This window comes from Oncorhynchus clarkii, chromosome 28 (assembly GCF_045791955.1).
Source record: "Oncorhynchus clarkii lewisi isolate Uvic-CL-2024 chromosome 28, UVic_Ocla_1.0, whole genome shotgun sequence".
NCBI classification, from domain to species: Eukaryota; Metazoa; Chordata; class Actinopteri; order Salmoniformes; family Salmonidae; genus Oncorhynchus; species Oncorhynchus clarkii.
In genome coordinates, this window is record NC_092174.1 from 32536284 (window position 1) to 32549695 (window position 13412).

Genomic DNA, 13412 nt, shown 5'->3' on the forward strand with positions numbered 1-13412 from the left:
TGCATTTATACGGAGACTTGATTACACACAGGTGGATTGTATTTATCATCATTAGTCATTTAGGTCAACATTGGATCATTCAGAGATCCTCACTGAACTTCTGGAGAGAGTTTGCTGCACTGAAAGTAAAGGGGCTGAATAATTTTGCACGCCCAATTTTTCAGTTTTTGATTTGTTAAAAAAGTTTGAAATATCCAATAAATGTCGTTCCACTTCATGATTGTGTCCCACTTGTTGTTGATTCTTCACAAAAAAATACAATTTTATATTTTTTTGTTTGAAGCCTGAAATGTGGCAAAAGGTCGCAAAGTTCAAGGGGGCCGAATACTTTCCCAAGGCACTGTATATATGTTTATTATACCAGGGCTCATATGTGAAACTATTCTAACTGAAGATTTTCTTTCACAGTGACACAGACTCCGAATGGCAGCCCCCAGGGCCAAGGTTTCCATCCCCCACTGAAGCTGGTTCATCCAGCTCCTGCCACAAGTGGTGTTCATCTGCCCAAATGTATTTCTGCAGGCATGGATGTGCCTCAGGGCCAAAAGGGCACAGCATGGAGGCGTCGCTGTGTTCTTTGCAAAATTAAGTCCCCCATCACCTGCGCCACATGCTTGGTGACCCTCTGCTTTACAGCAGAAATAGACTGCAATGCACCTGGCATCAGCAGCACAATATTATGTAGAACTTTGGCAAAGTGGGTGGGGTTATATCCTTTCTGTTTGGCCCTGTCCGGGGGTCTCATCGGATGGGGCCACAGTGTCTCCTGACCCCTCCTGCCTCCAGTATTTATGCTGCAGTAGTTTATGTGTCGGGGGGGGGGGGGGGGGGGGGGGGGTTAGGGTCAGTTTGTTATATCTGCAGTACTTCTTCTGTCTTATCCGGTGTTCTGTGTGAATTTAAGAATGCTCTCTCTAATTCTCTCTTTCTCTCTCTCGGAGGACCTGAGCCCTAGGACCATGCGTCAGGACTACCTGGCATGATGACTCCTTGCTGTCCCCAGTCCACCTGGCCTTGCTGCTGTTCCAGTTTCAACTGTTCTGGCTGCGGCTATGGAACCCTAAACTGTTCATTTTTACTCTTGAGGTGCTGTCCTGTTGCACCCTCTACAACCACTGTGATCTCCACCCGGCACAGCCAGAAGAGGACTGGCCACCCCTCATAGCCTGGTTCCTCTCTAGGTTTCTTCCTAGGTTTTTGACTTTCTAGGGAGTTTTTCCTAGCCACCGTGCTTCTACACCTGCATTGCTTGCTGTTTGGGGTTTTAGGCTGGGGCTATATAAATAGATTTGATTTGATAGAGGACTGAGGGTCTTCCAAATAATGAAAGTGTGTAAATAGTTACCCATGTTATTTTGTAAATGTATATATATATATATTTTCATATATTTTTTAATCAATAATTTTTTTTACCCATTTTTTTAAATATTTTTTTTGGGGGGGGTGTGTTAGAATACCATTTTGGTATTTTGTATATAGTTATTTGTTTCAAAATGTATACCTTCACCAATTTGGCCACTTGGGTACATTTGGGCTACTTGTGTGGGATACCTGGGTGATTTCATGATAAATGTCATGTAGCACACTCATTTTGGAAGTTATCATTCTGACACTTTGCACAAGTACTGCTGCCCTCTTATATTATTCACTGAAATTGTCCCCATCATCCTATCTGAATGTTTGTTTTATCTTGTTCATTTTAAAGATGATACAAAAATAAAAATAAAAAACATATGTTTTTTTTCATTGTTTTATCTAAACCAGATCTATTATGTTATATTCTCCTACATATTCAATTCACATTTACACAAACTTTAGTTTTCTTTCAAATGGTACCAAGAATATGCATATCCTTGGTTCTGTGCCTGAGCTACAGGCTGTTAGATTTGGGTATGTCTTCAGGCGGAAATTGCACAAAGTAGGGGGGTAGCTGTAAGAGGATTTATTAAGTAAAATACTTTAAAGTACTACTTAAGTAGTTTTTTGGGGGGTATCTGTATTTTACTTTACTATTTATATTTGACAACTTTCACATTTACTCCACTACATTACTAAAGAAAATAAATGTACTTTTTACTCCATACATCTTCCCTGACACACAAAATTATCTCTTAAAGAGAAAATCCATGGTCAACCCTACTGCCTCTGATCTAGCAGACACACTAAACACAAATGTTGTGTTTGTAAATCATGTCTGAGTGTTGGTGTGCCCCTGATTATCTGTAAATTTAAAAAAAAACAAGAACACGTGCTGTCTGGTTTGCTTAAAGAAGTTATTTGAAATTATTTAGATACTTAAGTATATTTGAGCAATTACATTTACTTTTGATACTTAAGCATATTTTTATTTTAATACTTCACTTTTACTCAAGTGGGATTTTACTGGGTGACTTTCACTTATACTTGAGTCATTTTCTATTAAGGTATCTTTACTTTTACTCAAGTATGACAATTGGGTTGTTTTTCCACCACTGGACCTCTCTTCCGGCGCCGAGAGAGATGGCCGCCTCGCTTCGCGTTCCTAGGAAACTATGCAGTTTTTTGTTTTTTTTATGTGTTATTTCTTACATCGGGTACCCCAGATCATCTTAGGTTTCATTACATACAGTCGGGAAGAACTACTGAATATAAGAGCAACGTCAACTCACCATCTGTACGACCAAGAATATGACTTTCGTGAAGCGGATCCTATGTTCTGCCTTTCACCCAGGACAACGGAATGGATCCCAGCCGGCGACCCAAAACAATGACTTCGTAAAAGAGGAAAACGAAGCGGTCTTCTGGTCAGACTCCGGAGACGGGCAGTATAGCGTCAGTATAGAGACAAAGTAGAATCGCAATTCAATGGCTCAGACACAAGAGGTATGTGGCAGGGTCTACAGTCAATCACGGATTACAAAAAGAAAACCAGCCCAGTCACGGACCAGGATGTCTTGCTCCCAGGCAGACTAAATAACTTTTTTGCCCGCTTTGAGGACAATACAATGCCACTGACACGCCCGCAACCAAAACATGCGGACTCTCCTTCACTGCAGCCGAGGTGAGTAAAACATTTAAACGTGTTAACCCTCGCAAGGCTGCAGGCCCAGACGGCATCCCCAGCCGCGCCCTCAGAGCATGCGCAGACCAGCTGGCCTGTGTGTTTACGGACATATTCAATCAATCCCTATCCCAGTCTGCTGTTCCCACATGCTTCAAGAGGGCCACCATTGTTCCTGTTCCCAAGAAAGCTAAGGTAACTGAGCTAAACGACTACCGCCCCGTAGCACTCACTTCCGTCATCATGAAGTGCTTGAGAGACTAGTCAAGGACCATATCACCTCCACCCTACCTGACACCCTAGACCCACTCCAATTTGCTTACCGCCCAAATAGGTCCACAGACGATGCAATCTCAACCACACTGCCCTAACCCATCTGGACAAGAGGAATACCTATGTGAGAATGCTGTTCATCGACTACAGCTCAGCATTTAACACAATAGTACCCTCCAAACTCGTCATCAAGCTCGAGACCCTGGGTCTCGACCCCGCCCTGTGCAACTGGGTATTGGACTTCCTGACGGGCCGCCCCCAGGTGGTGAGGGTAGGTAACAACATCTCCACCCCGCTGATGCTCAACACTGGGGCCCCACAGGGGTGCGTTCTGAGCCCTCTCCTGTACTCCCTGTTCACCCACGACTGCGTGGCCACGCACGCCTCCAACTCAATCATCAAGTTTGCGGACGACACAACAGTGGTAGGCTTGATTACCAACAACGATGAGACGGCCTACAGGGAGGAGGTGAGGGCCCTCGGAGTGTGGTGTCAGGAAAATAACCTCACACTCAACGTCAACAAAACTAAGGAGATGATTGTGGACTTCAGGAAACAGCAGAGGGAACACCCCCCTATCCACATCGATGGGACAGTAGTGGAGAGGGTAGTAAGTTTAAGTTCCTTGGCGTACACATCACAGACAAACTGAATTGGTCCACCCACACAGACAGCATCGTGAAGAAGGGTCAGCAGCGCCTCTTCAACCTCAGGAGGCTGAAGAAATTCGGCTTGTCACCAAAAGCACTCACAAACTTCTACAGATGCACAATCGAGAGCATCCTGTCGGGCTGTATCACCGCCTGGTATGGCAACCGCTCCGCCCACAACCGTAAGGCTCTCCAGAGGGTAGTGAGGTCTGCACAACGCATCACCGGGGGCAAACTACCTGCCCTCCAGGACACCTATGCCACCAAGGACAACAACCACCCGAGCCACTGCCTGTACACGCCGCTATCATCCAGAAGGCGAGGTCAGTACAGGTGCATCAAAGCTGGGACCGAAAGACTGAAAAACAGCTTCTATCTCAAGGCCATCAAACTGTTAAACAGCCACCGCTAACATTGAGTGGCTGCTGCCAACACACTGACTCAACTCCAGCCACTTTAATAATGGGAATTGATGTAAAATATATCACTAGCCACTTTAAACAATTCTACTTAATATAATGTTTACATACCCTACATCATTCATCTCATATGTATACGTATATACTGTACTCTATATCATCTACTGCATCTTTATGTAATACATGTATCACTAGCCACTTTAAACTATGCCACTTTGTTTACATACTCTACATTAGTCATCTCATATGTATATACTGTACTCGATACCATCTACTGCATCTTGCCTATGCCGCTCTCTACCATCACCCATTCATATATCTTTATGTACATATTCTTTATCCCTTTACACTTGTGTGTATAAGGTAGTAGTTTTGGAATTGTTAGTTAGATTACTCGTTGGTTATTACTGCATTGTCGGAACTAGAAGCACAAGCATTTCGCTACGCTCGCATTAACATCTGCTAACCATGTGTATGTGACAAATAAATTTGATTCAATTTGATTTATAGACAGGTGTCTAATCCAAATAATGTCTAATCAATTGAATATAACACAGGTTGACACCAGTCAATGATGATCAATGGAAACAGGATGCACCTGAGCTGAATTTTGAGTCTCATAGCAAAGGGTCTGAATACTTATGTAAAGGTATTTTATTTTTTTAAATACATTTTCAAAAAAAATCTAAAAACCTGTTTTCGCTTTGTCATTATGGGGTATTGTAGACTGCTGAAAAAAATAATTAAATAATTAATAAGGCTGTAACAAAATATGGAAAAAATCAAGGTGTCTGAATACTTTCCGAAGGCACTGTACTTCCATTCAACTGGTACCAGGGCACTTTAAGACAAGCCTTGTGAGGCCTGTGGGTGTCTTAGAGCAAAACAACCGACACGTTCGTGAGAGTCTCAACTTTGCTCACATTACAATACAGACAGAAGTTAGCAAATCGGCTGTACCGACTTCAGACGAGTAGCTTGTGGTGGTCGTAGGTGAACACGGAGAACACCATCGTGTTCGTGAGATTCCCATCGTTCAAGAGAGGGGTCACGATACAGATTTTGTGAGAACACCAATTTTTGGGATGACTCAGTCTGACAAACACCCTCTTTCTCTGTCACCTTTCACAGCAGACGCGGACGTGTGACATAGGCAGATGCGGTGGATTGAGACGCATGCAATGCAGATAACTATCTTAAACTGACAGATTTTTATGGGGATTTTTTTATTGTGCTAATTAGATTTCTGCGGGGGTGCGGACATCAACCTTAAAGCACGGCGAAGTTATTCATTTCACTTTGGATGATGTATAAATACACCCAGTCACTACAAAGACAAAAGGTGTCCTTCCTAATTCAGTTGCTGGAGAGGCAGGAAATTGCTTAGGGATTTCACCATGGGAGTTAGAGAGTTTAATGGCTGTGATAGGAGAAAATTGAGGATGGATTAACAACATTGTAGTTACTCCACAACACTAATCTAACTGAGAGTGAAAAGGAAGCCTGTGCAGGTTAAAAAATATTCCAAAACATGCATCCTGTTTGCAACAAGGCATTAAAGTAATAGTGCAAATAATGTGGCAAAGCAATTAACTTTCTGTCCTGAAAGCAAAGTGTTATGTTTAGAGAAAATCCAATACAACACATTACTGAGTACCACTCTCCATATGTTCAAGCATAGTGGTGGCTGCATCATGTGATGGGTATGCTTGTAATCATTAAGGACTGAGGTGTTTTTCAGGATAAAAAATATATATGGCGCTAAACGCTGGAAAAATTCTAGAGGAAAATCGGGTTCCGTCTGCTTTCCAGCAGACACTGGGAGACGAATTCAGCTTTTAGCAGGCCAATAGCCTAAAGCCCAAGCCCAAATCTACACTGGAGTTGCTTACCAAGAAGACAGTGAATGTTTGAGTTAGTTTTGGTCGAGTTACAGTTTTGACTTAAATCTGCTTGAAAATCTATGGCAAGACCTGAAAATAGTTGTCTAGCAATGAACAACAACCAATTTGACAGAGCTTGAAGAATTTTGAAAAGAATAATGGGCTAATTTTGCACAATCCAGGTGTGGAAAGATTGACCCAGAAAGTCTCACAGCTGTAAATGCTGCCAAAGGTGATTCTAATATGTATTGAGTCAGGGTGTTGTATACTTATCTAATCAAGATACACTCTTATTATTTTTCATGACAAGAGTATTTTGTGTAGATTGTTGACCAAAAAATGACAATTCAATCCATAGATAATCCAACTTTGTAACAACAAAATGTGGAAAAAGTTAAGCGGTGTGAATATTTTCTGAAGGCACCGTAACAATGGTTTTGCTTGTTTGGCTTTGCTTGTTTGAAAGACAAAAGCGTTCGATCAAGAACTGGGTCAAGTGGGCGGGCCTACATAAGGTGAATAGAGCACATTTATAACAAGAGTGTTCAGCACTTAATCTTACCCAGATATTTCTGCCAGTCTTTGCCATGTATTCCTTCCATCAGGTTCCTAATCCTGATAACAGTGGGCTCTGCACTTCCCCCCATGTTAGTATTTCCTGCAGGAATGGCGAGGATTAAATACATTAAATCTACCTTGAATTGTATTATACATTCACACATGCAGTACCAGTCAAAAATGTGGACACACCTACTCATTCAAGGTTTTTTCTTTATTTTTACCCTTTTCTACATTGTAAATTAATAGTGAAGACATCAAAACTATAAAACACATATGGAATTATGCAGAAATCATAAAGTGTTAAATCAAAATATATTTTATATTTGAGATTCTTCAAAGCAGCCACCATTTGTCTTGATAGCAGCTTTGCACACTCTTGGCATTCTCTCAACCAGCTTCACCTGGAATGCTTTTCCAACAGTCTTGAAGGAGTTCCCACATATGCTGAGCACTTGTTGGTTTATTTTCCTTCACTCTGCGGTCCAACTCATCCCAAACAATCTCAATTGGGTTGAGGTCGGGTGATTGGAGGCCAAGTCATCACAGCACTCTATCACTCTCCTTCTTGGTCAAATACCCCTTACAGTAATTACACCTGGAGGTGTGTTGGGTCATTGTTGAAAAAACAAATGATAAGAAGTCTCTTCTTGTTGGTGTCCTTTAGTAGTGGTTTCTTTGTATCAATTCGAACATGGAGGCCTGATTCACACAGTATCCTCTGAACAGTTGATGTTGAGATGTGTCTGTTACTTGAACTCTGTGAAGCATTTATTTGGGCTGCAATTTCTGAGGCTGGAAACCCTAATGAACTTATCCTCCGCAGCAGAGGTAACTCTGGGTCTTCTTTTCCTGTGGCGGTCCTCATGGGAGCCAGTTTCATCATAGCGTTTGACGGTTTTTGCGACTGCACTTGAAGAAACTTTAAAAGTTCTTGAAATTTTCCGTATTGACTGACCATGTCTTAAAGTAATGATGGACTCTTGATTCTCTTTGCTTATTTATGCTGTACTTGCCATAATATGGACTTGGTATTTTACCAAATAGGGCTATCTTCTGTATACCACCCTTACCTTGTCACAACACAACTGATTGGCTCAAACACATTAACAAGGAAATAACTTCCACAAATTAACTTTTAACAAGGCACACCTGTTAATAAAAATGCATTCCAGGTGACTACATCATGAAGCTGGTTGAAAGAAGGCCAAGAGTGTGCAAAGCTGTCATTAAGGCAAAGGGTGGCTACTTTGAAGAATCTGAAATATAAAATATATTTTGATTTGTTTAACACTTGTTTGGTTACTACATGATTCCATATGTGTTATTTCATAGTTTTGATGTCCTCACTATTATTCTACAATGTAGAAAATAATAAAAAATAAAAAGTCTTGAATGAGTAGGTGTGTCCAAACTTTTTACTGGTACAGTGCGCGCGCACACACACACACACACACACACACACACACACACACACACACACACACACACACACACACACACACACCTGTACACACACACACACCTGTACACACACACACACACACACCTGTACACACACACACACACCTGTACACACACACACACACCTGTACACACACACACACCTGTACACACACACACACACACACCTGTACACACACACACACACCTGTACACACACACACACACACACCTGTACACACACACACACACACACCTGTACACACACACACACCTGTACACACACACACATTTGTTTTACTTTCCTTGTGGGGACCAATCAATTGAGCCCCATTCAAAATCCTATTTTCCTTAACCCTAAACCTAACCCCAAACAACTAACAACTTACCCTAAGTGTAACCCTAAACCTAACACCTAAGCCTAAAATATCATGTTTTCTTGTGGGGAACGGGAAATGTCCCCACTAACTGTGAGGACTTATGTTCCACACAAGGATAGTAAAACCAAATACACACACACAACAACATTACCATCTGTAAACATAATAATGGCCTGCTGTGTATCTTCAAGCTCATTTCGTTCCTTAAAGACAGCCATCTTTTCAAGGATTTTTTTAAATACCCTTGAGAGGTTACTTCCAGTACCATTTAATTTACCTGTTGAAGGAGGAAATCTTACTCTGAGAACTATGCATTGCCACTAACATGTTTGCCAGTCAGACACAAAAGGAAAAAAAATGAACAATAATACATCATTTATTTACATACTGTAGATTGTGATGGTCAAATAATAAAAACCGTGTTCTTACCATAGGTGTCATTATTTAAATTCTGTAAAACCATGTCTGAGTGTGAGGAAGGAGAGAAGATATCAACAATCTCATTGACCTCAGAAGCAAAGGTCAGAATTCCGTACCTTGGGATGACTTCAAAAAAAGATATCTGCCCAGTCAAAAATGGAGAGGAGGAAGTGTGAGAGACAAAAGAAACACAACCAAAGCATAACAAAACAAAAGTTTCTTGATATCAAAACACATAACTGACCATTTGTACTGCAATAGTGTTACTTGAAAGAAAAGTATTGCACGCATGACTAAGTCGCTTTGGATAAAAGCATCTGCTAAATGGCATATATTATTATATATTACTAAGGGCCCTAATCAGACTTGAGATAAGTAGACTTAACATGGACTTAAGTCAATAAAACAAGGACTCAAGTCAACATTTTAAATAAAATAAAATCTAATTTTATTTGTCACATACACATGGTTAGCAGATGTTAATGCGAGTGTAGCGAAATGCTTGTGCTTCTAGTTCCGACAATGCAGTAATAACCAACAAGTAATCTAGCTAACAATTCCAAAACTACTATCTTATAGACAGACACAAGTGTAAGGGATAAAGAATATGTACATAAAGATATATGAATGAGTGATAGTACAGAGCGGGATAGGCAAGATACAGTAGATGGTATTGAGTACAGTATATACATATGAGATGAGTATGTAAACAAAGTGGCATAGTTAAAGTGGCTAGTGATACATGTATTACATAAAGATGCAGTAGATGATATAGAGTACAGTATATACGTATACATATGAGATGAATAATGTAGGGTATGTAAACATTATATTAGGTAGCATTGTTTAAAGTGGCTAGTGATATATTTGACATAATTTCCCATCAATTCCCATTATTAAAGTGGCTGGAGTTGAGTCAGTGTGTTGGCAGCAGCCACTCAATGTTAGTGGTGGCTGTTTAACAGTCTGATGGCCTTGAGATAGAAGCTGTTTTTCAGTCTCTCGGTCCCAGCTTTGATGCACCTGTACTGACCTCGCCTTCTGGATGATAGCGGGGTGAACAGGCAGTGGCTCGGTGGTTGTTGTCCTTGATGATCTTTATGGCCTTCCTGTGACATCGGGTGGTGTAGGGTGTCCTGGAGGGCAGGTAGTTTGCCCCTGGTGATGCGTTGTGCAGACTTCAACAGCTTCAACTGTTCTGCCTGCGGCTATGGAACCCTGACCTGTTCACTGGACATGTGATAACGTGCATCTCGGTGAGATGGAGATGTTGTTGCCTACCCTCACCACTTGGGGGCGGCCCGTCAGGAAGTCCAGTACCCAGTTGCACAGGGCGGGGTCGAGACCCAGGGTCTCGAGCTTGATGACGAGTTTGGAGGGCACTATGGTGTTAAATGCCGAGTTGTAGTCGATGAACAGCATTCTCACATAGGTATTCCTCTTGTCCAGATGGGTTAGGGCAGTGTGCAGTGTGGTTGAGATTGCATCGTCTGTGGACCTATTTGGGCGGTAAGCAAATTGGAGTGGGTCTAGGGTGTCAGGTAGGGTGGAGGTGATATGGTCCTTGACTAGTCTCTCAAAGCACTTCATGATGACGGAAGTGAGTGCTACGGGGCGGTAGTCGTTTAGCTCAGTTACCTTAGCTTTCTTGGGAACAGGAACAATGGTGGCCCTCTTGAAGCATGTGGGAACAACAGACTGGGATAGGGATTGATTGTATATGTCCGTAAACACACCAGCCAGCTGGTCTGCACATGCTCTGAGGGCGCGGCTGGGGATGCCGTCTGGGCCTGCAGCCTTGCGAGGGTTGACACGTTTAAATGTTTTCCTCACGTAGGCTGCAGTGAAGGAGAGTCCGCATGTTTTGGTTGCGGGCCGTGTCAGTGGCACTGTATTGTCCTCAAAGCGGGCAAAAAAGTTATTTAGTCTGCCTGGGAGCAAGACATCCTGGTCCGTGACTGGGCTGGTTTTCTTTTTGTAATCCGTGATTGACTGTAGACCCTGCCACATACCTCTTGTGTCTGAGCCGTTGAATTGAGATTCTACTTTGTCTCTATACTGACGCTTAGCTTGTTTGATTGCCTTGCGGAGGGAATAGTTACACTGTTTGTATTCGGTCATGTTTCCGGTCACCTTGCCCTGATTAAAAGCAGTGGTTCACGCTTTCATATTGACGGGAATGCTGCCATCAATCCACGGTTTCTGGTTCGGGAATGTTTTAATCGTTGCTATGGGAACGACATCTTTAACACACGTTCTAATGAACTCGCTCACCGAATCAGCGTATTCGTCAATGTTGTTGTCTGACGCAATACGAAACATATCCCAGTCCACGTGATGGAAGCAGTCTTGGAGTGTGGAATCAGATTGGTCGGACCAGCGTTGAACAGACCTCAGCGCGGGAGCTTCTTGTTTTAGTTTCTGTCTGTAGGCAGGGATCAACAAAATGGAGTCGTGGTCAGCTTTTCCGAAAGGAGAGCGGGGCAGGGCCTTATATGCGTTGCGGAAGTTAGAATAGCAATGATCCAAGGTTTTTCCAGCCCTGGTTGCGCAATCGATATGCTGATACAATTTAGGGAGTCTTGTTTTCAGATTAGCCTTGTTAAAATCCCCAGCTACAATGAATGCAGCCTCCGGATATATGGATTCCAGTTTGCAAAGAGTCAAATAAAGTTTGTTCAGAGCCATCGATGTGTCTGCTTGGGGGGGAATATATACGGCTGTGATTATAATCAAAGAGAATTCCCTTGGTAGATAATGCGGTCGACATTTGATTGTGAGGAATTCTAAATCAGGTGAACAGAAGGACTTGAGTTCCTGTATGTTGTTGTGGCCACACCCCGTCACGTTAACCAAGAAGCATACTTAAATCCATGTTAAGTAAACTTACCTTAAGTCTGAATAGGGCCCTAAATGTAGTGTAAAGATTGTACAACAGATCTGAGCTGTCCGTTTGTCTTTATACTAGTAATGCTGTACCTGGTTGATGAGGGCTTTAACACAGTTTTTGGCCACAGTAAAATTATCTTTGCTTATGCTCCCTGAATTATCCAGAGCAATGTAGATGTGGAGCTTGCCTCCCTGCCTCATCTGGATGGACCTTTGTACTTGCTGCCCATCAGCTGTAAGACAATATTCAATTTGCATGGTTCAGATTTCAAAGCAAAACAAATGTAGCACGGGGTGTATAAAACAAAACAAAAAGAGGAGCAATGTCGTTCACTACATATGGGTCTTGGCAACTCACTATTGTCATCCAGGCCAGATAGTGCCAGACGATTCTCGAGGGATGTAGAGAAGTACTTGGACACCTCCTCTGGGGTGTCGTAGTAGTTTTTACCTGTAAAATGTAAATGTTCAAACTCTACGTATCTAGATTAGCTGCTTCTAACTGCATCTGTGTATTATGTGTTACATGGGTTTATTGACAATGTGAGGGATGGGTTTATGGTTCCTCACTGTAACAGACAGGCTCAGTTCCTGACCAGTCTCCACCCTCCAGGCATATCCTCTCCTTCGATCCCAGCAGCATCAGTCCTAAAGAACATTCATAGGTCACCCGGTCACCTATATCAAGCATATTTCCATTGCGCTTGGCCCCCGGGGGAACGCCAGGGTCACGGCAATGTCCAGCTAGGGTGTGGGATAAGGTGGAGTATGATAAGGAAACAATGGACAATGGAATTACCTTTACATACAAAAACTTTACCTTTAGAAAACACATTATTCCAATAGACTAACGCTCTGTGCCATTTGGAACACAGACAACTCTACATGTGACATGCAGACGTCCCCTATGTCTTCCAGTCCTCCCCTATGTCTTCCAGTCTTCATGACCTAATCAACCCTTAAAGGCCCGATGCAGCCATTTTTATCTCATTACAAAGACATTTCTCTGTAAGAAATAAGTACCTTACTGTGATTGTTTTCAATTGAAATGGTCAAAATGAAACTAAAATAGCTTCTTAGCAAAGAGCAATTTCTGTCTGGGTGTGGTCTGAGTGGGGAGGGGAAAACTAAAAATGTGTTGTTATTGGCAGAGAGGTTTGGAACTCTCTTTCTTATTGGTCTATTAAGTAATTTACCACATGGTGATGTCACCATGGAAGGCCAAAACTCCATTCCACCAAAACAGGCAGAAATATCAGGTGGTTTTGTCAATCAACAATTACATTAAAAGGGCATCATCATCATTTTCACAATTTCACAGTGTTATTCCAACATAATAGTGTGGAAATATACATAAAAGACAGGAAAATGTTTTGGACTGCACAGGGCCTTTCAGGATCTCTGGGGGTTGGTAAAGGGATTTGTAAGAGGTTGGACCAAAGAGATCTTTTCACTTA

The 13412-nt window shown here is 42.1% G+C and overlaps 1 protein-coding gene across 11 annotated transcripts in view; it reads right to left on the reverse strand.

Moving 5' to 3' along the window:
• LOC139387084 (complement factor B-like) overlaps window positions 1–13412 on the reverse strand; it is a 37898-nt gene that overhangs the window by 20555 nt on the left and 3931 nt on the right. For 9 of the 11 annotated variants that reach the window (XR_011629120.1, XR_011629118.1, XR_011629119.1 and 6 more), the window contains exons 4-9: window positions 12526–12699; window positions 12314–12406; window positions 12046–12188; window positions 9076–9208; window positions 8798–8923; window positions 6828–6923 (exon numbers count right to left, since the gene is read on the reverse strand). Coding sequence is in view for 6 of the 11 variants with exons in the window: in XM_071133073.1 (XP_070989174.1) it covers window positions 6828–6923; window positions 8798–8923; window positions 9076–9208; window positions 12046–12188; window positions 12314–12406; window positions 12526–12699 (765 nt within the window). In the remaining 5 variants the exon portion in view is untranslated. The remainder of the gene's footprint in view (window positions 1–6827; window positions 6924–8797; window positions 8924–9075; window positions 9209–12045; window positions 12189–12313; window positions 12407–12525; window positions 12700–13412) is intronic. The other 2 variants (XM_071133076.1, XM_071133077.1) reach the window with 2 other exon arrangements.